The sequence below is a fragment of the Budorcas taxicolor genome, chromosome 13 (assembly GCF_023091745.1).
Source record: "Budorcas taxicolor isolate Tak-1 chromosome 13, Takin1.1, whole genome shotgun sequence".
Taxonomy (NCBI): domain Eukaryota; kingdom Metazoa; phylum Chordata; class Mammalia; order Artiodactyla; family Bovidae; genus Budorcas; species Budorcas taxicolor.
Genome location: NC_068922.1, coordinates 39680504 through 39707587, shown reverse-complemented (window position 1 = coordinate 39707587; position 27084 = coordinate 39680504). Strand labels below are relative to the sequence as shown.

At 46.6% G+C, this 27084-nt stretch overlaps 1 protein-coding gene across 1 annotated transcript in view; it reads right to left on the bottom strand.

Annotated features, from left to right (window-relative positions):
• The window catches only part of CFAP61 (cilia and flagella associated protein 61), a 236833-nt gene continuing 209749 nt past the window's right edge, over nucleotides 1-27084 (bottom strand). Inside the window, exons 25-26 of the mRNA XM_052651239.1 lie at nucleotides 4542-4632; nucleotides 1-201 (exon numbers count right to left, since the gene is read on the bottom strand). Of these exons, the coding sequence (XP_052507199.1) occupies nucleotides 1-201; nucleotides 4542-4632 (292 nt within the window). The remainder of the gene's footprint in view (nucleotides 202-4541; nucleotides 4633-27084) is intronic.

Genomic DNA, 27084 nt, shown 5'->3' with positions numbered 1-27084 from the left:
CTAAATGATGCCCGGCCACGCGTACATGGGCAGGTGGTAATGATTGTAGTGCAGGTAGTCAAGAATGCTCTTCTCCACCAGAGGCCTGTAGATGGTTTCCTGGAAAACTCTTTTGAGGTAATTCCTGGGCTTCTCTGGGAGGTTGATTTCCTCATCTTCGATCTGACGGGCTAACTCTTCCATAGAAGGAAGGTTTTCGTCCTGGAAAATACAGTGAGGTGGCAGATACTGATATTACTTGGGCTGAGTGCCACAATATTGTTTTTTTTTTAGGTTAAAAAAAAATTAAACTGTGGCAAAACACACATGGCATAAAATTTACCACTTTATTTTTAAGTGTCCGACTCAGAGGTAAAAAGGAACTTCATGTGGTCATGCAGCCATCAGCACCGTCCATCTCGGCGTGGTATGTGCATGTGAAGTGGCTTCAGTCGTGTCGGACTCTGTGTGACCCCATGGACTGAAGCCCTCCAGGCTCCTCTGTCCATGGGATTTTCCAGGCAAGAATACTGGAGTGGGTTGCCATGCCCGCCTCCAGGGGATATTCCCCAGCTAGGGATTGAACCCGCGTCTCTTATAGCTCCTGCATTGGCTTTTTTTTTTTTTTTTTTTACCACTAGCGCCACCTGGGAAGCCCTAGAATAATCAAGTTAGCTCTAGCTTACCAGAGTGGGTCGCCATTCCCTTCTCATTCTCCCAAGTTGTCAGTACTAACCATTTACTGCCCATCCCAGGGTCTTTTGTTGAGGCATGCCAACTCTTAGCTGCAGCATGTGGGATCTAGATCCCTGACCAGGGATCAAACCCAAGCCCCCTATATTGTGAACACAGAGTCTTAGCCACTGGACCACCAAGGAGGTCCCCACCCTTCTGCTTTCTCTATGATTTGACTTTAGACATTTCATGTAAATGGAATCAAACACTAGTTCTCTTTTTGTGACTGGCTTAGTTCTCATACCATAATGTCTTAGAGTTCAGCAAGCATAGTAATTTTAAGCTGTTAATTTCCAGATAAAAATAATCTGTAGATCAGGCTTGTTTTAAAAATAAGAAAGGTGGTGATTAAACATTTTTAGTTGAAAACTCCTAGATGGTTTACTTTACAGTCCCCAAGCAATGGAATTTTTTTAAACCTATACTGAATTCTTAGTAAAGGCAAATTTTATGCTATCTTTAAAGGTGTGGGGCTCAGAGAGAATAAAGTTATTTGCAGTCGAGAATCACACACTGTGCATATTTATAACATAGTAGAGATTTCCCCAACATTTTATTATAAAAGGATTCAGACATAGAGGCGAGTTGACAGAGTGATGAACTTGGCACTCGGATACACACTATCTGGTTTCTATGGTTACCATACTTGCTTCATCACCTATCTGCCCATCTATAGGAGGATTGTTGAATAAAGCACTTCATTCATAAAATATAAATAACTTTAAAAGGGACTTCTCTGGCAATTCAGTGGTTAAGACTCAGGGCTTCCAATGCAGGGGGCATGGGTTCGATCCCTGGTGGGGGACTAAGATCCCACATACTGTATGGGCAGTAAAGCCAAAAGAAAAAGCACTTCGCTGAGATTTGAGCTGTGTGCTTTCTGAATACTCCAGTAATTGCAAATTACCCTAAAGGAAGATGGGCTTTGATGATGTGTTTATTTGACCTTCCAACAATTCTTTTTTATTTTTAACAGCAAAAAAAAGTGGATAACTTGCAGAGTTCTCTTGGATCATTAATTTATCAATAGTAAGAACTTATAGGTAGAAAAATGGATTCAAACTATATGGAGACATGCAGTACTTATCACTTAGTTATATAAGTGAGACACTGCCAGGTGTGGGGATTATACACATATCACTTGGAAGAACCGTCTGTGGGAGGCCAGGACCCCAAATCAGATCAACAAAGATGGGAGAGAGAAACAATGGCAAGTGATGCCCAGAAGTAAATATTAGAGGCGCCGAGACGTTTGAGTGCCCGAGCACGTAGAGCTGAGGTTGGCTCTTTTTTCCTTAATATTCCAGATATCAAATATAACGAATACACAAAAATTAGAGGAGACTTGAGGCTCATGCTGTAGGATGCTGTTCTAACTTTGGGGTGAAAAAGTGAAGTCAAGTAAAGTTGCTCAGTTGTGTCCGACTCTTTGAGACCCCATGGACTATACAGTCCATGGAATTCTCCAGGCCAGAATACTGGAGTGGGTAGCCTTTCCCTTCTCCAGGGCATCTTCCCAACCCAGGAATCGAACCAGAGTCTCCTGAATTGCAGGTGGATTCTTTACCAACTGAGCTACCAGGGAAGCCCAACATTGGGGTAATGGTGTAAAGTCACAAAATAGAACTCTCAAATTTATGGAAGACAAATACTGCTCTAGGTTGTAAACTCACTTTTTGTGCATTTGCCTCTCCTGTGTGCCCTTTCTCAGGGTGACTAGCTACCCCCCCAACATGTTCATCTGTGAGCAGCTCACCTCACAGTGCCCCCCAGGGAACACATGATCTTGTGTGCCTGGCTCCTTTCAGTTAACTCAGTGTTTTGAGGTTTATCCACGTGTTAGAATGTATCAGCACTTCATTTCTTTTATGGCAGAGTACGTCCCATCATACGCAGAGACCACGTGTGTTTATCCACAGGTCCTGTGATGGACATTTGGGTTCTTCCTTCTGTCTTGTAATTCTGAATAGTGATGCCATGAACATTCATTTACAAGCATTTGTTTGAATACTGATTTTCAGTTCTTTGGGGGTATATACCTAGGAGTGCAGTGGCTAGGACATACAGTCATTCTGTTTATAAGTTTTTAGGAGCCATCAAACCGTTTTTTCATAGCAATTGCATAGTATTTTTACATTCCCACTAGCAATGTGTGAGAGTTTCAATTTTGCCACATCCTTGCCAACACTCATTTCCTCTTTTTTTTTTAAATTGTAGCCATCCTAGTAGATGTGAAGTGATATCTCATTGTGACCCTGGTTTTTGCATTTCCCTAATGATTAATGACGTTAACACTGGGTTTACTTTGGCCCTTAATTTTACTCCATTGATCTCTATGTCTGTTCTTATAGAAGTACCATACTATCTTGGTTACCACTGATTGGTATTAAGTTTTGAAATTGCGAAGTGTGTGTCCATCAGCTTTTCCAAAGGCTCTCAAGTTTAACTTTGAGTCTTTGCATTTCCATATGAGCTCTCGGGCTGGCCTTTCCATTTCTAAAAAAGAAACGGGGATTTTTATGGGCTTGTACACAATCTGTAGGTCGCTTTGCATAGTAGTCCTGTCTTAACAATCTTCTTAAACTTTTAAGTTTGGCACTTTGGTGTTTAAATTTTTTACTTTATATTGGAGTGTAGTTGATTTATAATGCTGTGTTAGTTTCCGGTATACAGCAAAGTGAATCAGTTTGATATATAGATATTCTTTTTCAGATTCTTTTCTCATTTTGGTTTTTGTTGTTTAGTTGCTAAGTCATGTCCGACTCTTTTGCGACCCTATGGACTGTAGCCCGCCAGGCTCCTCTGTCCATGGGATTTTCCAGGCAAGGATAGTGGAGTGGGTTGCCATTTCCTTCTCCAGGGAGTCTTCCTGACCCAGGGATAGAACTACCGTCTCCTGCGTTGGCAGCCTACACCCTGGGGACCCACGAGGAGGTGACACAGAGACACAGGACCTGCTCTTTAGACAGTCAGACCACTCAGCCAAGCCCCAGCCCTTGTCTGAGTAAACCAACGAAGCATCTAGAATGGATACTTGACCGCACATGTAAATTCCCCACAACTCTGGTAAGGACTACAGGTGTTGAAAAAAAAATAAAGTTTCATAAATATTTTACTATTTACATGGCAGAGTCAAATTTCTTGCCAAGTACAGAGTCTGTGCAGTATGCAGCCTCACTTGCAGCTAATCACGAATTGCTTGGAGAAAGAAGTTTCAGTTTTAAAAGGAGCGTGTTTAGGGACTTCCCTGACTCTCTAGTGGTTAAGATTCTCTGCTTCCACTGCAGAGCACATGGGTTCGATCCCTGGTGGGGGAACTAAGAGCCCATATGCCACACAACACGGCCAAAGTGAATTTTAAAAAAAGACACCAACATTTGCAAAAAACTAAGCAAGTAAATAAAACATAAGAGGAGTGCATCTGGACCCCTTGACTTCCCTTGACACCTTTAGAACAACACGTGCACACGAATGGTTAACAGTCGGCTGGCAGATGTGGACAGAAACCAGACGAACGTAGACTTCATGCTCGGGGGCCAGGCGGCACAGCCCACTACCTGCTTTCAGCCCTCACTGTCAGCTGGGAATGAAAGTACAGGTACTTGTAAAAGAGGAAAAGAAATCTGCCTCGCGTCAGAGATTCGAATAACCCACTTGCCCTGAAATATATCACCATCTCTGTTTACCGACTCCATAGTTTAAGTGAAGGACAGTTGGTTTTCAAAGTGAAACCATAACGTGAGAATGTAGGGAAAAGTCTAAATGATCAACAGCTTGTAACTCCTAATTTGCAAGGAATAACTCACATATCCATTAATCACGCTTACCTCCTTGGAGGATAAGATTTGGTGTAACGCTTTCCGGAGATCAATAAAACGATCGTGAAAGAGGGCCATGCACCACGGCTCCGTGAAGTAGCTGACGAGGGAAGAAAAAGGTTCAGTTAGTTGGAAACCCTCTCATTACCACTAATAAAGTATTTACCTGCTTTTTTTTTTTTTTTGCCTTTATAAATTACAGTTCTGGCTCTTTTGTAATCGTTTGCTCATGAAATGCCTCGCAGAACAGCATGGCCAATCAATTTTGTAAATGGATGTCCCTGATGTAAGGCCGGCTTCCATAATTACATTTAAAGTGGTTTAGTTCGGAGCCAGGGCAAGACCCAATGAAGAATCCTGATTTTATCAGAATTTAAAAGCCTGAAGACTTGTAAAGAACGGTGTCTCTATTATCTGCCCCCGTTTGAGAAAAACAGATTGCAGGATTAACTGAACTGCTGCATAAACAAATTAAATTTGGGGAGACAATAACACAAATGTTGTTCATCATTAAGGTTTCTGGATTAATAATGACCAGAAAAACAGGCCACCTCGGTGTTGCGACACGGCCTTCGTGCAACTGCACAGACGCCTAATTGAATCTCTCTTCTGAGAGTGGTTCCGCTGGCGGCCCTCTTTGCTAACTTGGCCCTGAAAAACTATCTGAACAAATGCTTTCTTGCGTGGGAGTCAGCATGGCCATCCTTTATTCACAGGGGATTGTCGCAGGTTTGCCGCATTCTTTGGAAGAACCAAGAACCTCTACTGGTATTTGAACTCTTACTTCCTCTTCATGCTCAGTGTCTCAGAATAGGAAACGTCTTCAGGGTCTGGCAGGCCCACTGGGGCGACCTGGGCTCCCCTGGCATTCCTGGGACAGTTAGTGGACATCAGGTGTGTGCCCAGGGGAAGAGAAACTGGTGCCCACATGCAGATGAGCACTTTCTGATATTAAAAAAAAAAAAGTTTATTTGGCTGCATCGGGACTTGGCTGCTGCGTGGGAGAGCTGTGTTGCGTCATGTGGGATCTTTCATGGCAGCGCGTGGACTCTCACTCTCTAGGTGAGTTTGCCCTGCAGAATGTGGAATCTTTGTTCCCCAACCATGGATCGCACCCGCACCCCCTACATTGCAAGGCGGATTTTAAACCACGGAACCACCAGGGAAGTCCCTGTTATCTGCAACTTGACATTAATTCTTGGGAAGGACATAATGAGCCCAGGGACACCATGGCACTAAAGGACCAGGGCAGTGTCAAGCCCTTGTAGGACCAGCCTGGCTCTCAGCTACACTGCTTGGGACCTATCACCTGTTTGCTTGTCCAGAATATGACCTAATTTCATGCTAACCCACCTACTTTGTGGTTCAGGTCCTATATTCATCCAACTATGAATTCCACTAATATTGACTCCATGCCCATTCTGTGCCCAGCACTGTTCTGGGTACTCAGGAAACAGCAGGGACCAACACAGACAAACATCCCTGCTACTGAGGAGCTTATATCCAACCGATAAATAGGTCCATGTTCAACATGCAAGGGAAAACTGCTTAGGAGGATACATAAATCAAGTGAGGGTGGGAGACATCAGAGCAAGGCTCGCTCCTAAGACAGTGACTTAGCCAGCAAAGCCCGAGGGACAGGGAGTGAGCCCCCTGGGACTCAGGGGAAAGAAGCTTCCAGGAACAGCAGGTGCAAAGACCAGGAGGCAGGCGTGTGCCCAGCCCTCAAGGAGGTGGGTGGAGATAAGCAGAGTGGGATCGGGGAAGGAGCTGAGCTCAGGAAGGTGATGGGCGGGAAGGATGCTCCTGGAGGCAGGGGTCCACTCAGCTGTGCTATGTAATTGATCCACGGCCACCTAGCTCAGTACCTGTGTGCAGCAGGCGTCTCACAGATGTTCACGGAACAAAGGAAGGAACAATGAATGCAGCCCTAGTGGTTAAGAACCCACCTGCCAATGCAGGTTAGACGTAAGAGACACAGGTTTGGTCCCTGAGTCAGGAAGATCACCTGGAGGACAGCACAGCAACCCACTGCAGTACTCTTGCTGAGAATCCCACGGACAGAAGAGCCTGGCAAGCTGGTCACATAGATTCCGACACGACTGAAGCAACTTAGCACGCAAGTACAAATTGCACACAGCATGGTATACACTCCACACTGCCTAGCCCTGATGAGTCTTTCATTAATATAAAGTTCTACTCAATAAGTAGGTGGCAAAACTCTGCAAAATGTCCCAAGATGGGCAGTCGTGCAAAGGAGCAAGCCTCACAGGGACAGGGGGAGAGCTGTGGGTGAGCCCAGGCTCAAAGGGCGGTCAGCCTGAGCCCTGCGGTGCAGAGGGAGGGCCAGGGGTTCCAGAGGGCGCTCATGCAAACCTGTCAGTGCTGTGACTGACTCAAGGCCTCTGAATCCTGAATGAATGGAGTCAATGGAGGTTCTGCCTGGAGTTCTGGGCCCCCACAAACTCAGGCTGATATCCAACACCTGTCTGATTTCTGGAGCAAAGGCACTGATGTGGAGCTGGCCACCTGGGTAGGTATCAGCTCAGCCAGGTGATGCTTTGACACATCTCGGACGGTTGCTTCATGGACCAAAGCATCAGTGATGCCCAAGTGCGTACACTCAAGCACAGCTTTGCCAGGATGGTCCCTCCCTCTTAGGTCTCAGCAGCTTCTAGGAAAGCTTCAGGGTATCGTAAACTCACAAATCTCAAAACTACTATGCGTGTGTGCTAAGTCATTTCAGTTGTGTCTGACTCTGTGACCCCCTTGGACTGTAACCCACCAGGCTCCTCTGTCCATGAGGTTCTCCAGGCAAGAATACTGGAGTGGGTTGCCATGCTCACCTCCAGGGGATCTTCCTGACCCAGGGATCGAACCCAGTTCTCTTATATCTCCTGCATTGGCAGGTGGGTTCTTTACCACTGAGCCATCAGGGAACCCCCTAAAATGCCTGGGTTAGAATCGAATGGGTGCTTTTAAGTTTGTTGCCACCTTTCCCGCATAGCTGAGATGCCACCTCCTCGCCCCGTATGGGTTTCCATGGTAGCATCAGAGTTCCTAGCCACTTGGTTTCGGGGTTTGCACCCACAGCCTTCTGCTGCACAGAAGAAGCTACCTTCCTGGTGTCTGCTGCTGCTACTGCTGCTAAGTCGCTTCAGTTGTGTCCGACTCTGTGCGACCCCATAGACGGCAGCCCATCAGGCTCCCCCATCCCTGGGATTCTCCAGGCAAGAACACTGGAGTGGGTTGCCATTTCCTTCTCCAGTGCATGAAAGTGAAAAGTGAAAGTGAAGTTGCTCAGTCGTGTCCGACCCTCAGCGACCCCATGGACTGCAGCCTTCCAGGCTCCTCCCTCCTCCGTCCATGGGATTTTCCAGGCAAGAGTACTGGAGAAGCTACCTTCCTGGTGTCAGCACAGCTCTATTTCAACTGCCCAGGTGCTGCTCAGGTGCATCCCCACTCAGCACCCTCACCGCCCCCCCAGCCTCTGTGTTACCTCCTGGACCCTTTGTCATTTGCTTCCAAGAGTGGACTCTTGGGAAACCCACTTCTCTTAGGATGAATGCAGCCCACCTCACCCGGAGGCCCGTCATCTAATGCCCAGGTCTCCATCACTTCCATCTGTGAGGCTGAGCACAGAGGCCTAGGGAACCTTAACCCTCTGAAAGGGATCAAGCTGGTCTGCTGGAGACTCGGGGTGGAAGAGGAAGCTGAGATTCCTGCAGGTTTCCTGCTGCTGCTTTGGAGCTCACAGCCCCTCAGATGGCCTCCAGCAGCAGTGGGACCTGGCAATTCAACAACCGCTATGCTCCTGACAGCCCGGCCAGCGGTTTGCAGAGTCAGGAGACCGGAGTTGCTGTCCTTCCAGTTTCGTACCACTGCCTCCTGGGGTCAAGCACTTGAGGATCTTGTCCAGAATGTGATCATCTCTGCAACCAGCTGTTGGCTGCCCGTGTTCCCAGGGTTCGTCTAGTTTAAAACTAAACCAACCAGCTGTCATCGACAGCTCCTTCTCAGTTTGACTGCAGCTTCAGTGGTGCCACTTTCAAGGAGGTGACAAAGTGCTAGCACCCACACCAGGGAGCTGGGCGTCACCATGGAGCGTGTGGGCATGTTGTCTTAACTGTCATGGCAGGCGGCACCCGTCACAGTCACAGGGGAACTAGAGTTCTGGAAAAGCCGCAACCCGCTGCCTTTCCCAACCAACTGCGGGCTGTGGGGCTCCTAGGCATCCTCCCTTCACCCGAGGTGGGGGCTGCAGCTGTGGGCTGGGGGGTGCTGACCGGAGGTGGCAGAGTCAGGGCACCTTCTGGGGGGCCGCGTCCAGTTCAGACTTCTCCCAGCTTCAAAGCTGAGCTCACACTGCCCACTGCTCTGTCTGCTGTCTTCTCCTGCGGGGAGGGTCTCAGGCTCCCTCAAGACACCTCCTACCTTGGCCCTCCTGCCTGTGGGCAGCCCCGAGGACCCATATCCACGTCTTCACCTCCTCCGGTGCCATCCACGCTCAAGTCCACATACAGCTCCTCTGTGGAGCTGACTCAGGGATTGAGGTTTCCACCCACTTCAGTGCATAGAGCACTCCTGACGTTGCAGGAAAGTGCCCCAGGGTGTGTCTTGACCTCTAATGCAAGGTGGGCAGCGTGCCCCATGGTGTCCAGCACAGGCTGGCCCTCGGGGGCACTGAAGAAGCGGGTGAGGACACCTGGGACTGCTTCTCCCCTCACCCCCTCCGCGGAGCGCTTCGGCACTTAGTGCAGTGACCCCGTTTAGGGTGGGTGAGAGCGGGCGTTTAGAGAGGCACAGACCCCCGTGGAGTCCTCAAAACCAGCCTAGAAATATGGCAGCAGCCTTCGCTCTAAAAATCAGAAAAACTTTGAATTTAACCTCAAAGGATGAGGACATTGAGTCAAATGAAGATCATCTCCTTTTGATATTGGGATGTTAGAAAGAAGTTTTATTTTATGAACTTGTAAATCTAGTTTTCCTCCCCAACTGAATGACTTTTGTGCTTCAGATTCTTTCCTTCTCTGTAGAAAGGGGAGGGGCTTCTGGAATCCTTGCCAAGGCTGGCTGGAGTCGGGGTGCCGTCTGCATTAATGTCCCCAAGAGCTATGGATGATTGGCATTAGTGCTAGGCTTTGGGGAAATGTATACTTCCAAGAACAATGTGAATTTTTAAAAAATAGAGGGACTTCCCTGATGGTCCACTGGCTAAGACTCCAAGCTCCCAATGCAGAGGGCCCAGGTTTGATCGCTGGTCAGGGAACCAGATGCCACATGCCACAAGTTAACCGTCTCGCATGCCACAGCTAAGACTCGGTGCAACCAAATAAAAGAAACAATTTTTAAAGTTCAAAGAAATAAAATATAGCAACTTCTTTCCCAATTTACAATCAAAAAGGGAAGACTAACAGGACTACTGAGTCACCTTCATGGTTGGTGGCCTCAAAGTCTTCAGAAGACCCTGCTGGGTAAGAGCAGGGCTATACCACGGCTTCTAATTGGCTTTGCAGATTAGGGTTCCCACATCACTAAATGCATTTTCAAGCATGTGTGCAAAAAACCTTACACAAATTCTCCAGGGCCCAAACAGAGCACATGACAGTCTCTGTTCACTTTGCAAACGGTTGTCCTGGTTTATTGCGGGGAGACTTAAATTCTCCATCGCTTTTGCAAATGATCCACTTTTTCGCAGAAGGCCCAGGAAAGGTCAGCCCGTGGAACTGAATTAACCATTCTGGTCGATGTGGTCCAATCATTAAGGAATTGATCAGACTTCTCCAGAGCTCAACCTCATCTGGTCATTCAACCTCATGGATCGACACAGTCACATCAACGGGGTGGGAACCTGGTAACCAGCCCGGCCACTGGCAAGGGGAAAAGATGGACTCAGCGGACTCGGCCCCAAGGCCGGGGCCCTTCATCAGTAGTAGGGAAGGAGAGTTGCAGAAGAGCAAGGCCCACCTGGAAATAAATGCCGAACTACATACCACTGCGAAAAGGGAGGGAGCGGGCAGAGAAGAAATACACTTCTCTCTCCAAGATCCCTCCCCCGCTCCTTTTTTTTTTAAATGAAAAGCATTCTAATTTTATCTTAGTGTGATAATAGTCAATTTTTGCTTTGGGACCTGATAAGAGGGTTCCCAGCTGCTACTCACTCACATCCAGAAGTTTATTTGAGCCAGAAACTCGCTTAAGCGTTGCCTTTTCTCCTGGGGGGTCAGGGGGGCCCACAGGCCTTCCCGGGAGTGTGACGTTCTCATGGAACATCTCCTGATGTTCTCTAAGGTGCTGTCCCTTTCCTGTGTGGACAGCACCTTAGACTCAGGGTGGGGACAGATATTCTCCTACAAGGAGGTTGGGGGTGCTGGGGGCTGCCTCGGCCCTCTCATGGATACTCCACACACAGAAGGAAGGAAGTGCAAACAGACAACCCCGGGGCCAGGCATGACCTGGAAAGGTGAAGCACTGGTCCCTGGCCCCAAAGGGCACACACTGTGGTAGATGTGTGGGGGTGTGGGGGGATACCGGGGTTGGGGCGGAGGGCCAAGCGAGCCATCTGCATCCTTCCGGTCACTGCATTTCCACGTCCCCTCCTCTTAGGCAAGTGTTTGCCAAACTTCAGCCTCTAGGAAACCCATCAGTTTTCACATAGTCTGAATTATTCATTTTTTCAAAAATGACCCTTGATTTGCCTTTTTTTTCTTTTTTTTAAACAGAAAGAATGTCCACTGTCTTGTTCTAAGCAAGCACGCCTGTGAAAGCATGGGTCTGACATGAACCTTACACTTCTTGTCTTATTCTTATTGAAATGACTCCATCTTTAGTCACATGTGCCTCTATTGCCTAAAGCACCTTGCCTGCTGCCGGGGACGCTGTTTTTTTCTTAATCGATGGTGGAGGCACCTCATTTGGGGACACAAACTCACAGACACTGTGCTGAATGGTTCCTGTGCGTTATCTCTTGTCACTGTGAATCCAGTGCTCTAAAGCGGGGCTTGCTGGCCCATTTTACAGGTGAGGAAATAGATTCGGAGAAGTTAAGTGACCTAGTGTCACACAGCTAACAAGTGGCTGAACTGCGTCTTAATCATTATTCTGCTTGATCTGACAGTTTCAGCTCTAAACAACTGCACAATCGAACGTCATTTCCTGAGTCTTTCTAGCAACTTTCTGAATCACCCCAGTTTCCCTAGTATCCCCTGCATTAGGCAGATGAAGTTTGTTTGCAGTTATAAAAATATTCAAATTAATCCTGGCTTTAAAAAGGCATAACTGTACTTTTTTCATATAAAGAAAGTCTAGGTGAGGTGTTCAGGGCTGACATGATGTTTCCTTAGAAATCAGATCACAGCAGCAACCATAGGGCCCTTGACCTCATGGAGCAAAATGACTTCTGAGTTCCAGTCATCATAGACATGTTCTTGGATGGAAAAAGGAAAAATGAGGGTCCTTCTTCTTTATTTTAGAAAGCATTCCTAGAAATCTCACATAGTACATCTGTTTATATCTCACTGCTCAAAGCTTGGTCAAATGGCTTCCTTGACTGCAGGAGAGCCTGGGAATCATTGTCATCTATTTTAGGTACAAAATAACACCCTATAAATCAGGACTCTGAAGAGCAAAGAGAGAAAGGATGTTGTCCGCTATGATACACAATAAACTCCATAGCATCTACTTAAAAACCTTGTCTTAACGTTGCTGCTGCTGCTGCTGCTAAGTCGCTTCAGTCGTGTCCGACTCTGTGCGACCCCATAGACAGCAGCCCATGAGGCTCCCCCGTCCCTGGGATTCTCCAGGCAAGAACACTGGAGTGGGTTGCCATTTCCTTCTCCAATGCATGAAAGTGAAAAGTAAAGTCTATGAAAATTGGGAGAGTGTGTTAAACTGAAGTTCCCAGAATGAGATCATGTCTTTCGCTAGATTCAAATCTGTCCCCAAATTAAACATTCTGGAAACACACACACACACACACAATTTTCTGTATATGACAGTCACCTCTAAGCCCATGGGAGAACCTGGTGTCTTCCACGTCCCCATCTGGCCCGAGTTGGCTCAAATGCAGAGGAGAGGAGAGAACAATTTGTGTTCCCATTGTGAGGGTTCATTCTGCTCGTTTTTATTCTGCCCATAAAAGAAGCTGGGTTCGTGCATTTCAATACAGTTTAAAAAAAAAAAAGAATAGGAACAAATAAGCATTTCCAGTTAGCCGTAGGTTTGCTTGGAAATTAAATTACACGTTTCTGGGGCGGTGGATTTACTCGGATGCCATATATTATAGGAGCAGATGCAGCTCATGACACACTGTGACTAAAAACCGCAAACACTGAAATGGAAGTTTGATGTGACTATTTCCTGTCCGACTTGAGTTTGCCAGAATCGCAATCAATAGTTCATTTGTTGCTTCGAGGCATATTTAGAAAGATAAGATGAAGGATTTTGAAAGCAAAATGACCTAGTTATTTAACATGTTAGTTCCTCAGTCATGTCCGACTCTTTGTGAACCTGTGGACTATAGCCCACCGGGCTCCTCTGTCCATGGAATTCTCCCTGCATGAATACTGGAGTGGGTTGCCATTCCCTTCTCCAGGGGATCTCCCCAACCCAGGGATCGAACCCAGGGCTTCTGCATTGCAGGCAGATTCTTTACCATCTGAGCCACCAGGGAAGCCCAGTTATTTGATAATCAGTTGTAACTGTCAACCTGCCTAAGATCTGTATGACAGAAAACCAAGCCTCCCCTGAATATAGTTCGGCTATGGTGTTCTTGTCAAAATCTGGAACTGGCATCACCAGGTAATGGATGTTTACTCCTCTAAGGAAATATGCCTCTCAGTGCCCTGGTAGTAAAAACAAAATCCTGTTCTTCTGAATAGCTGGTAAGCAACTTGTCTCTCCCTGCTGATTGGCTCATGGCTTCACAAAGTGGGTGTTCATCTGGTCACCCAGGTATGCCAGGAACCAGAAGCTGACACTGGTTTTGCTGGGCACCTCAAGAGCTGGGCACGCCAGGCACACCTGGTAGCAGAGGTGCTGGAAGAGAGGCTGCTGTTTGCTGGAGGTGCCAGAACCTGTGTGATGTGTCTCCTGTGAGTGGACACACGTTCGGTCCTGAGCCGCACTGCCAGGAGGCCGTGTTCCCTCTCTCAAGCATGAGTCCCAGAGAACACGGAACCCCAGACACACTGGTCCTGGGTCAGGGTTGGTGCCCGAATAGTGCTGAGGATGGAGTGCCGCCTGCCTGCCCCCGACCCCGACCCCCTACCCCCAACCCCCCGCCTCCGGAGTCTTGGTTTCCAGAAATACTATTCCTACATGATTCTCTGAAAAACCTGTCTGCTGGCAGTTTGCTCTTTATGAATCCTGGACACTTAGGCCAGGAAAAATGGCTTCATCTCAGAAAACGGAAAATGTTTCTCTTGGGCATCTTGCACCTCTCACCACCGATAAACATTTCCCTTCTTGCTTTGTCCTGGAAGAAAGCCCAAGCCAAGTGTGCGTGTTCACTGCTGACACACCTGTGCTGTGGAAGGTGCCATCCCTCCACCTGGACTCAGCTTTGAGTTGCTGACCTGCCTGTACTCACCCATTTATGGCAACCTTTCTCTTTGTCCCCACTCTGCCACTTGTTAGCCGATGTCCTCTTGAGCTGGGTTGCTTTAACCTCCCAGCCTCAGTCTTCATAGCTGTAAAATGGGGATACTGATCATCCTTACTGCAAAGAATGACTATCAGAATTCTCGGAGACCCTGCAGGAAAGAGGTCCGGCTGTATGCCTGGCCCAGTGTGGGGAGGGCCCCATGTGTATTGTGTTCCTTTTTTAAAAATTTTCATTGGAGTATAGTTGTTTAATGTTGTGTCAGTTTCTGCTGTACAGCAAAGTGAATCCGCTATACATATACATATATCCCCTCTTCTTTGAATTTCCTTCTCATTTAGGCCACCACAGACCACACTGCGTAGCGTGTTCTTCTTACTGTTGTTATTATTATTGCTGCTGTTGTTGTTCTTAATTATCCTATCATATATATCTGTGTAAACAGCTTCAGATCCTTTCTGGTGTGAGTCAGAGACCAAATAAATGATTAAACACTCTTTGTTTGCCGTTCGATTGAAAGTCTGTCTTTGGCCTAACTCCTCAGTTCTTCTTGGGGACTGCTTTTGCTCCACTCCAGGGTGTCTGCGTGAATTCATTCAGCTGCAGTTTAATTTTTTTTCAACAATGAGTTTTTATTTTATGTTTATTTTTTTACTTAAGGCTGTGCTGAGTCTTCGTTGCTGCGTGTGGGCTTTCTCTCCTCGTGATGAGCAGGGGCCCCTCTAGTCGCCGTGTGCAGGCCTCTCGTTTTGGTGGCTTCCCTCGTTGGGGAGCACAGACTGTAAAGCACACAGGCTCAGCAGCTCTGGTGCACAGGCTTAGCTCCCCCGAGGTATGTGGGATCTTCCCCGACCAGGGATCGAACCCACACCCCCCTGCATTGGCAGGTGGACTCTTCGTAACCACTGGACCACCAGCGAAGTAACTGGCTGCAGTTTTAGAGCAGCAATTCATTTTAGCTGCAATCAAGTTAAAATGGACTTTATGACGAGACTCTGTGAAGTTGTGTCGTGCCCTGGAGAGTCAGGTGGGGATAAATAAACTGTGACCTCGACTGCTTATTTTGGTCTGAGTTGATGGAAGTTCAATCAAAAGTGTTTTGCATGGCGTTCCCTTTTTTTTTTCCCTTGTTTATTATGAAGAGTGAGCCAGTCGGTCCAAATGGTTAACCCAGCTGTTGGTTGGATGTGTGCAGAGGCAGAGAGGAAGCCCCAGGGGATAAGGATACCGGCCCCCCCAGTGCCCAACGAGACCAGGTTTTCTTCTGACCTGCTTTTTTGTGTCTGACTCACCAAAGCAAACAGTCTTCTCGAGGAAGCAGCACGATTTTTATATAGCTAAGAATTTTGTTCCTATTTAAGTTGACCTTTACATTCCCACTGAAGCTGGGACGATGCCTGCCCAGACCTTTGGCGGCCGTGGGGAGCGGGCCGAGGTGAGAGCCCAGGGAGCTGGCTGACTTGCGGCTCCACGTACCTGCCCTCTCGGTTCATCTGCGGTGTTTCCTGCACGCTGCTGGTTGCTTAGGGGCTGCATTAATAGAATCTGGACGAGAAGTCTAGCGCCCTGGAAGTTGTCCAGCTATGCACATTGATTTGTTATATAAATTCAGGACTCAGAGGAGGAGGCGAGGTTAGCATTTAATTTGGTGGAGAAAGGCAGGCTCTTAGCACTCAGCTCCCCTTCCTGTGCACCCTCTTCTCATTCTGCACCTCTCTTCATAGAAAGCACAGCCATTTTCCTTTAATTAGGCTGCAGAGAGCACAGGCTAGCATTAGGCCACTCAGCCACTCCCTCAGCCATGCTCACAGCCATGGCCATTTCCTATCTATTTTCTGTAGGGAAAGGAAAAAAAAGTGTATATATGCACACATACCCCGCCCCCCACCCCGCCCCCCTGCCAACAAGTCCGAGGAGGGTGGAACAAAGGAACCAGTGGAATTACGTTTTGTGAGACTAAGGCCACAGGAGCCAGGAAACCCCGGACAACAAAGTATTTTGCTGCCTCGTGAGTCTTTTGGTTAAACGAACTGCTCTTTAAATTTTAAAGGACTGCTTAGGATAAATATCACTCTCTGGTGCAGAATATATCCAACACATTCAGTCTATGTTTGTAATAAGTGTGATCGGTACATGTTTAAAATGATTCCCTTTCATAACAAAAAAAATTTTTTACATTTTTTTAAACTAGAGCTTTTATTGAGATGATGCCAAATGACATGCTGTTTCTTCCCTTTCTTTGTCACTTTTATGCTTTCAGGTTTATAGTTCCCAAAAACAAAGAACTAAAATTCAACTAACATATTCCCAGTTCTTATCTCCGTGTTGTTGTGGTTCGGTCGCTAAGTTGCGTCTGACTCTTTGCCACCTCATGAACTACAGGATGCCTGGCTGCCCTGTCCTTCACTATCTCCCAGAGTTTGCTCAAACTCATATCCACCGTGTCGACGATGCCATCCAATTATCGTATCTCCCTAAACTACGTTAATGAGAGGAACAGAGATGACCATGTACGTGAGAATCCATAAGAGCACGCTGAGACAGATAAGTGAATAAATAGAGGAGAAGCGATAACCTTTCCTTAGAGTCGATGGCTAAGTAATAAATACAGAAGGAATGATGGAGTTAGACAAAAATCAACCTTTGGCAAATAAGACAGTAACAATCCTTTCGGGCAAGAATTATTTAAGAATGCTAAAATAACTGGAAAGGAGGATATTTATAGTCTTAAAGTATCACTAATTGACGATGAAGGTAAAAATAGAAAAGCCTGCACATTTGTCACTTTACCAGGGACCACAGGTAACAACACAAGTAAGAGGACAGATCTTCCTCATGTGCCTCCTGCTGAGATCCCATCCGGTCCCATCACTTCATGGCAGATAGATGGGGAAACAATGGAAACAGTGAGAGACTTTATTTTCTCAGGCTCCAAAATCACTGCAGATGGTGACTGCAGCCATGAAATTAAAAGATACTTGCTCCTTGGAAGAAAAGCTATGCCCAACCTAGACAGTATATTAGAAAGCAGTGACATTACTTCGCCAACAAAGGTCCGTCTAGTCAAAGCTATGGTTTTTCCAGTGGTCATGTATGGATGTGAGAGTTGGACTGTGAGGAAAGCTGAGCACCGAAGAACTGATATTTTTGAACTGTGGTGTTGGAGAGGACTCTTGAGAGTCCCTTGGACAGCAAGGAGATCCAACCAGTCGATCCTAAAGGAAATCAGTCCTGAACATTCATTAGAAGGACTGATGCTAAAGCGGAAGCTCCAATCCTTTGGCCACCTGATGCGAAGAACCGACTCACTGGAAAAGACCCTGATGCTGGGAAAGATTGAAGGCAGAGGAGAAGGGGACAACAGAGGATGAGATGGTTGGATGGCATCACTGACTTGATGGACACGAGTTTGAGTAAGTTCCGGGAGTTGGTGACACAAGAAGCCCTGGTGTGCTGCAGTCCACAGGGTCGCAAAGAGTCAGACATGACTGAGCCACTGAACTGAACAGTGAGAATTCACACGAGTGAGAGGACAAATCTGCCTTGTGTCCCTCCTGCTGAGATGCTTGGAGAGGGAGGCAGTATCACCCCTGCCATTCCTGCAAGAAGGCACAGCCTGCAGGGAATCAAGAGGAGCCATCAGACAGACCCAGAGGGGCAGGCATTCTACAAAATACCAGTCTATGTGTTTCATGAGAGAAGGCTCATGACAGCAAAGGGCTGAGGAGTCGTCCCAGATTGGAAGCGATGATAGAGACACGAGGAAGGGATGGTGAGAGGGTTGATGAGAAGCTGGGGAAACACCGGCATCTCGTGGAGGCTGGCAGGGTAGGGACGTGGAGGGAGGAGGGGGGCAGAGCATTATAACCAGTGACCCCAAGTACAGTAGAGTGAATTGTGGCCTACCAGGCACAGGTCCCGGGGCCCAGGGGGAAAGCAGAGGGCGACTGTGCTGCTGCTGCGGGTGGGGGGTGGGGGGTGTGAATGAGGGGAGCAGGGGGGTCGAGATAAGACGGAGCTGGGAGGGGTTGAGTACCAACCAGCATGTGGGCCTGGGTGTGTGGTTTCACAAAGGGTAGAGGTGAAGGGTAGAGGTGAAGTGTGGCAGGTCCCCTGTTAGTGGCAGGCAGTTGGACGACAAGATAGTTTCCATTTAGGAGGAGGGAGGATTAACACAGGGCCATAAGCATCCCGGGGCTTTCTGGTGGCTCAGGGGTAAAGATCCCCTGGAAAAGGGCATGGCAACCCACTCCAGGATTCTTACCCGGGAAATCCCATGGACAGAGGAGCCTGGTGGGCTACAGTCCATGGGGTCACAAAGAGTCAGACACAACTGAAGCAACTGAGCACGCACGCAGAGCCATCCCTGGTCACTCGTGTTTGTAGAAGAGGGCTGTCCCATGGTCCTTATCGTTGTGTCCCCTCCCTGTCCTGTCTTTGACCAGGTCACAGGGGGTCCTGCTCTGATCACAGCTGTATCCTGTGAACGCTGGGCGTCACGGCCTCGCTGCTCACTTCTAGGACCATTTCATTTTTCACTTTCTCAGAATGGACCCAAGTCACTGAGATGGGGAAGGAGGCTACAGAGGCAATCCCTAGGGAGGAAGCTGTAGGACCCTCCTCTGCAAAGGCCCTCAGCTGCCTCATCCTCTCAGCCTCCATGCCACCCAGCTGTCTGCCTGCTTCCCTCCTGCACCCAAGGAGCAGAATATAGATGGGAAGAACCCACGTGACCTTGCTGCCAGATCAGCTCTCACACCTGTTCATCCTCACAGAATCTAACAGGCACTCAGTGTTGCCTGGCAATCCAGACACTGTGCAAGCGAACTCACGTTTCTGGTCTCTGAGATGACTTTGTCTCTTTCCTTCAACATCCAGCACCCCTTCCTGCTTTTCTTTGATCTCAGCTGATGACCTCGCTGTACTGAAAAAACAGGAGTGAGCAAGAGCTGCTTTGTCCTCTCACCCAAGTCCTGCTTTTCTCCCAGGACCCTGCCCCTGTGGCTGTTAGGATAGAAAGCTGTCCAGCTCTGTCCCTGGCCTCTCTCTCCTGCATCTTTTATTCACTACAGATGAGACTCACATCCTCCCCTCTTCGACAAATCCCTCTGCACTCTGCCTGCCAAGTATTCCCCAGCTCTCTCTCCACTTCACAGGAGACTTCTCCCAACTGGTCTCTGCAGCATCTGCAGTTCTCAGGTCATAAGCTCCCTCCTGAGCTATTTCCACTTCCTGCTCCGAAGCAGCTCTGATCAAAGCCCAGTTCAGCCGCCAGCTTGCCACAGCCCCTCTGTGGAATCAACACAGCTGACCACTGCTCCACTCTGCAAGCAAGACCAAACCCCACGTCCTGTGCTCCTTTCTGAACCACATCTTCTGGACATGGAAACATGAGGACTCTCTTGGTCCTTTTCTCTGGGAGCTGAGTGGGAAGAGATCTGAACTGGAGTCTGGGCCTAGTGGGGGCTCTGGATGTGAAGTGTGGCCCAGGGTTGGCTAGACCTTGAGGCAGGGCTTCAGGAGGCCGCGGGCTCCCCAGGACCAGGCAGAGGGGAAGCTCCTGGGCAAGGTGGCTCCCTGCCCATTACCTCAAGGGGGCAGCTGTGAGTTGTTGTTGTTCAGTCGCTAAGCCTGACTCTTCGTGACCCCACAGATGGATGGTGGCACTCCAGGCTTCCCTGTCCTTCACTATCTCCCGTAACTTGCTCAAACTCATGTCCATTGAGTTGGTGATGTCATTCAACCATCCCATCCTCTGTCGCCTCCTTCTCCTCCTGCACTCAGTGTTTCCAAGCATCGGGGTCTTTTCCAATGAGTGGGCTCTTCGCATCAGGGGGCCAAAGTATTGGAACTTCAGCTTCAGTGTCAGCCCTTCCAATGAATATTCAGGACTGATTTCCTTTAGGATTGACTTCTTTGTAGCTGTGAGTTACAAGGCCACATTTACACGGCAGGGGTGGGGGGGTGGTGTTAGATAGGGACCCTGGACTGGTAGTGTGGGGGTGGGAGAGAGGGGGCTCCAGCAGTGCCCACGGCAGAGGTAGAAGATTCGAAGTTCTGGTCAGGTAAGTCTGAGAGTCAAGTGAGCAGCTGGGTGTTTCACTGGAGCTTAGAGCACATCGTGCACACCCTGATGCTAAAACGTCCAAATCCAGCCATTTGACTCTGCACCCATCTGGTCCAACCCACCATCTTTCGCATGGGAAAACTGGAGGAGCCTCCTAATAGCTGCTATTATCCATTTTCCATGGCAGCTGCAGTGAGCTTTCAAAGTACAATTCGGCAGGTCACTGCCTTTGCTTTGTGGAAAGAGCCATCTCAGCCCAGGCCCAGAGAGAGCCACGTGATGCAGTGGCCCTGACCTCCGCTCACTCTGCTGCAGCTTTGGTCCCCGGACGTTCCAAGACCTCTCCCCGTCGAGGACCTCTGTGCCCACGGTGCCCTCCGGCTGGACTCCTCTCCCCCCACATCTGGCAGGCCTGGCTGTGTCTCAGCGTTGGCCCAGGCCACCTCGACTCCTCTGGAGCTGCTTTATCACACTTTGCTTCTTGAAGTTGTTTCCTAGCCCTTCACACCACTAGAAAAGGTCTTATTTCCATATTTATGCACTTGCATGCGGCCTGCCCTCCTCTGGAATATAAAATCCAGAAAGGCTGGCTTTTTTCAGTCTTATTCATAACTCTATCTGCAGAACACAGCACACACCAGGCACTTAATACATGTTTATTGAATGAATGCATGCATGCGTGTGTGCTTAGGCATGTCCGACTCTTCATGACACTGTGAACTGTAGCCTGTCAGGCTCCTCTGTCCATGGGATTCTCCAGGCAAGAACACTGGAGTGGGTTGCCATTTCTTTCTCCGTGGGGATCTTCCCAACCAAGGGATCAAACCCACATCTCCTATATCTCCTGCATTGGCAGGTGGATTCTTTACCACTGAGCTACCTGGGAAGCCCTTTACTGAATGGAAGAGTAAAGGAAAAGCATAGGCCAAAACCATGATGGATTTGGCAACTAGGAGACCATTAGAATCTTAACTGGGAGGAACTGCAGAGGAAATGAGCTGAGTGTAGTTTACTACTTACTACTTTACAGACAGACAGACGGACAGTCATATGTCCATCTGATGTCCATCCCTACGTGTCAAGCACCATGCCAGGTGCTGAGGATCCACAGGGGAAGATGTGTCTTGTTCTGAGGTGCTCAGATACCAGGAAGACACAGTGGTGTGTGAGCTGGAACACAGCCAGCTCAGGGCCCCAAGGTCAGGGTCACTTCACCTCCCCTCATGACCACTGTCACCAGATGGCTACCTTTCAGGCATGGGTCAATTTGGAATATTCTTTTGTAACATGGGTTCTGTTAACACAAGCCAACTGGCTTTGATTATTCAGCAGGTTTAACCCAGCAAGGTAAAATATCAAGTGACTCTTTAAAGATCAGGTTTTTTAATGGGCTTGCTTACTTTTCAAAGTGAAGAAGCAGTGAAACCAGTTGGATCTGCTCATGAGCCCTGTCTCAGGGCAGGTGAGACTTGACCTCACCCCAGCGGCTGCTCAGTGACTCATGTGACACAGAGATGTGATCTACCACGAAGAAAGATGGGGAAACCCCAAAGAAGAGGGAGCTGCAGGGGTTTCAAATGCTCTTGAATCATCTGCCTTCCATTCGGGGATGGAATTTAGTGATTCATTCTTCTAAAAGATATTTGGTCCTTTTTCTTCTTCCATTACATTACCTTCCTATGAAATATTACTCAGCCATAAAAGGAACAAGACTGGGTCATTTGTAGTGATGTGGATGGCCTTAGAGTCTGTCATTCAGAGTGAAGTAAGTCAGCAAGAGAAAAACAAATATCACATATTAACACATAGATGTGGAATCTAGAAAAAAAGACGGTACAGAAGAACTTATTTGCAGGGCAGGAATAGAGACACAGACCAAGAGAATGGGCATGTGGACACAGCGGGGGGGCGGGGAGGCGGGGAAGAACTGGGAGCGGCACTGCCATGTGTGAAATCAGCAGCTGGTGGGGAGCTGCTGTTAGCACAGGGAGCCTGGCTTGCTCTGTGTCGACCTCGAGGGGTGAGAGGGAGGCTCGAGAGAGGGGATATATACATAGCTGATTCACGCTATTGTACAGCAGAAACCAACACCACACTATAAAGCAGTTACACTCCAATTAAAAAAAAAGTTACCTTCCTAAGCTGGGAGAGATAACCCATTTCCTCTTTATGGACGGTCTTGGTTATAACATAAACTAAAAACGCTTTTTGTCCCCAAAGTTTAAGATAATGGCAGTCCAAAGATGTACACGCGTGATGTTAGCCACGGGAGGGTCCTGCTAGGTGAGCCCCCACGCCAACCGTTTCGGAGACATGTCACTATGTAAAGTGGAGCATATCCATATTCACTGGGGACACTTCAGTTTAATTTTTCTGAGGGAATGAAAACTATAATGAGAAGGTACATCAATGGTATTTGACTCCAATCTATGGAATATTGAACTAGCCTCCAAAGTCCTTGCTTAGTTTCTCTTCAAAAAAATCACTTGTTCATCGTCTCTTCTTCATGAATGTTAAGAGTAAGATAACAGTGACAACTATCTCCACTATGATTTAATATTATACCAGTGATTCTAGGAAATTCAATAAAACAAGAAAAATAAATAGGAAGTGTAACTACTGGGAAGGAAAGAAAAAAGCAGTTGTTATTTGCAGCTGATAATCATCTGCCTAGAAATATAAGAATAACCTACTAAAACATATTTAAACAAAAAGAATTCAGGATAAGAACAACTTACAAAAACCACTATTTTCCCTATCTACAAATATTTTTTAAGTTAGAAAATATAACAAAAAGATTGTACTTTCAATAGCAACAAAACTATAAACAATACTAAAATAAGCCTAAAAGTAAATGTGCAAGCTCTGTGCAGAGACCTACCAGAAGAAAACCACTGAACAGAAGACAGCACACAGAGATAGAAGTGGTAATGTTCAATTTTATAAATGTTTGAAACTTACCTAAAAGTTCAGCTCAAAAATTTAGTTAAACTCCCTAAATGATTTTTTTAATGGAATTAGACATGGTAATTCATTTGGAAAAGTAAAAGAATAGCTAAGAAAACTGCACATCAAAGATGGAGACAAACTCTAACACCACAGTAATTAAAACAGTGTGGCAGAATCCAGAAACAGAAAAAAAAAAAAAATGGATCAAATAACAGGGTAGCAAGTCCAGAAGTAGACTCATCTGCATGAAAGAATTTAGCTTAATATATAATGATGGTAGCATTTCAATGAAATAGCAGGAAAAAAAAGACTTTTAAAAGTTATTAAGAAAGTTTTTTCTACACCTAGAAAAAGTAAAATTAGTGTCTTTAAAGAATAAACAAGCATGAAAAAAATTCAGGAAGAATTAAAGATGTCAATGTGAAAAAAAGCTACAAAAGTGAAATAATAGAGCAGAATATAACTTTCAGTTGAAGGAGATTTTCCTAAAGAGGAGACAAATTTCAGAAGCTCTAAAGATTTGATTAGGTAAAAATTAAAATGTTTATAAGAAAAAAATATTGTAAACAAATGATATATGAGAAGGAAAAGACTACTCACAGACTTGGAAGAAAATCTTCTCAAAACATAAATCTGATAGAAGACTAATGTCCCAAATATTCAAAACTCTTAAAACTCAACAGAAAAAGAACAAACAACCCAATTTAAAAAAATGGACAAAAGATATGAACAGACACCTCATCAAAGAAGATATATAGAGAGCAAATAAACATATAAAAAGATGCTCCCGGTCATTTTTCATCAGGGAAATGCAATTTACAACAACAATATGATACCGCAACACCCCTGTTAGAATAGCTGAAGTCCCAAACACTGACACCTAATGGTGGCGAGTACGTGGAGCAACACTAACTGTCATTCATTGCTGGTAGGAATGCAAAATGGTGCAGCCACTCTGGAAGACAGTTTTGCAGTTTCTTACAGAATTAAACACATTCTTACCATAGGATTCCAAATGGCACCCTTTGGTTTATACCCAAATGAGTTGAAAACTTATGTCTACAGAAAAAAGAAAAAAAAACCTGCACACAAATGTTTACAGCAGCTTTACTCTTAACTGCCAGAATGTGGAAGCAACGAAGGTGTTCTTTAATAGGTGAATGGTCTATCCAGACCATGGAATATTATTCATCAATAAAAAGGAATGAGCTATCAAGATATGAAAGATATACAGGAACCTACAAGAACATTGCTAAAGTGAAAGAAACCAACCCAAAAGGTTTCAATACTGTGTTTTGAGTCCAAGTATATGACACATCTGGAAAAGGCAAAACTATCGAGGCAGTAAACTTGTGGGTGGTCGGGAAAGTACACTGGCTCAAACCAGAATCCTCTCCTAGCTGAGGTTTCAACAGTAAGAAGTTGGGTGGCAGATAGTCAACTGGCTGGAGGGGCTGGGCCTTTGGGGGAGGGGCCTCAGTCTGAGATCGTGATCACAGCAGTTATAGGGGCATAATCACATCATTAACGGCCATCTGATACAATCGAAAACAAAATCATTATCATGATCCTTTTAACAATCTCAAGCTTAAAACCACTCACGCTCTAATTCAATAAGTAAGATACTTAAGTACAGAAAGTCACAGGCAAGGAGAGATTTTGTGTCGTATTAGCAAATCTGATTTTCATTAATGCAAGATGAATGTCTTCTATGAAACACTTTCATATCATATTAATGACGTGATAGCAAGCAGCGTTCACCGGTTGCTAGGCAACATGAGGGCCTCTAATGATGTCCTCGGTACTGAAGATGGAGCGAAAGAAGATGCCAGAGTTCTGAGACTCTTCCCGACTTCTTGGCAACGGTTTCTGCTGGAAAACCACTATGGGGCTGAGAGGGGAGGGAATGAATGATGTCATTTCTATGTCACCATGTCATATACGCCTCTTCACCCTTTCCTCCTTTTCATAGCCTCACTAGTGAGAGAGCAAGAACTGAGAAGCAGGCTCAAAAGGGGCCACTCTGGGTGTTTTCCGTCTTCTAGGTCAGCAACAGACTCCTGGGAGACCAGGACAGGCAACAGAGTGGATGCCTTGAGGGGTGTCTGACAAGCCGTATTTTGCTGGACTCTTCTCTGCTCCTTGCATTACTACCTCTTCGTGTGGCGGGGGCTGGGGGTTAGGTCCCCAGCAGTCATGCTGCGACTTCATGGTTCCATGAAGCCAATACAGCAGCTGATCCAAGTCTTCTAGTTACACACTGATATGCGACAGCCCTCCCCACACTTAGTGACACAGAGTGAAATCCACTGTAATGTGCTCACAACGGCTCACTTCTGTTGCATGACTGCAGGGGCTTCAGGTGGGAGGACAAACGCCTCAGCGCCACTCTGATGTTCAGGGCTGGAATCCTCGGAAGTCTTCTCCACCCACACATCCGGCCACCTGTGCTAGCATGACTTGAAAGCTGGGACTCTTGCTCGAATGTCTACTTGGTCTTTCCAAACAACTTGGGCTTCCTTGCCGCATGGCAGCCTCAGGGTGCTTGGACTTCTTGGCCGACAGGTCTGGACTCTAAGAGCAAATGTTCCAGCAAAGAAGCTGGAACTACGTGCGTGGCCTTCTATAACTCAGCCTCAGAAGTCACATGGCCCCACTTCTGCCACATTCCATTGGTCAAAGCCATCGCCAGTCGGCCCAGATTCAAGGGAGGGGGCACAGACCCCATTTCTCTGTGGGGACAGTGCCAAGTGGTTTGAAACTGCTGCCCTAGGCCATGCCAATGACTCTCCAGGAAATCTGGAACTGGGACTGAGATATGCCCAGTTATTCTCTGTGGGTTTTGGGGATTGTGCAATGGAGGCATGGGGGCTGTGGAGCAACTGAAGAAACAGATCTGCAGAGAGAAAGCAGTAACCAGGGCTTGGCTTCTTCCTGCCTCTTGTAGTCCCTGTCCTGAGGCCCAGCCATTTGTATGCCCTGTGTGCCTTTGAAATGCAACCATGAATTCTCAACATGAATTCTCCTTTTTAGCTTAAATCTAGCTTTGGTTAGCGTCTGCTACTTGCAACCAAAGAGTCCTAAGTAGCTCAGAGACCATCAGCTGATTTTTCTAATGATTACTGATGTAAATGTGATTGCTTATATGCATGATACAAATTCTTATTAATTTCAAATATACCTATCAATTCCTTGTTATGGAAAATGAGGCTTTATCTTCTTTTTAATAGTTTTTTTTTAATTGTTGTCTTTCTATTTGTTTTCATTTATTTAGTTTTGACTGTGCCATGCAGCATGTAGGATCTTAGTTCCCTTTAACAGGAAAGGAACCCAGGCCCCCTGCAACAGGAGGCAGAGTCTTAACCACTGCTCCCTATCCCAAACTTTCCAAACAGTATGACAGTTTTTGATGAAATTAGTATCTTTGATTATATCAACAGTGCAAATATTAACCACATTTCTTTTTTATATAACTTTTTTGCTTTCCTTAGAAATAATAATTGCTCTTTTTTTCCTCTTCGTTTTCAATGTATCTAGCACAAGTCTTTTCTTTTAATGCTCCAGGAGGTCTGTAACATCTCCTTCAATATTATTTTCAACATAAACATGTCAAACAATCAAAATAATAATTTTCTCAGGATTCCTCCCTCTTAATGCCTCTGTGCTCCTGTCTGGTCTGACCTGGTTGTCCCCTGGGCTCATGGGGTCTTCTCCACACTGTTCTCCAGTCTTAGAATCTCTCAGCTTACAACTGTGGTTGTTTCTCTCTCTTATTTTTTTAACGGTTATGTTCTTTTTACATTTCTTTTTAAAAATTTTTATTGAATTGTAGTTGATTACAATGTTAGTTTCAGCAAAGTGATTCAGTTATATATATATCCACCTACGTACATACCTATATGGGCTTCCCTGGTGGCTCAGTTGGTAAAGAATCC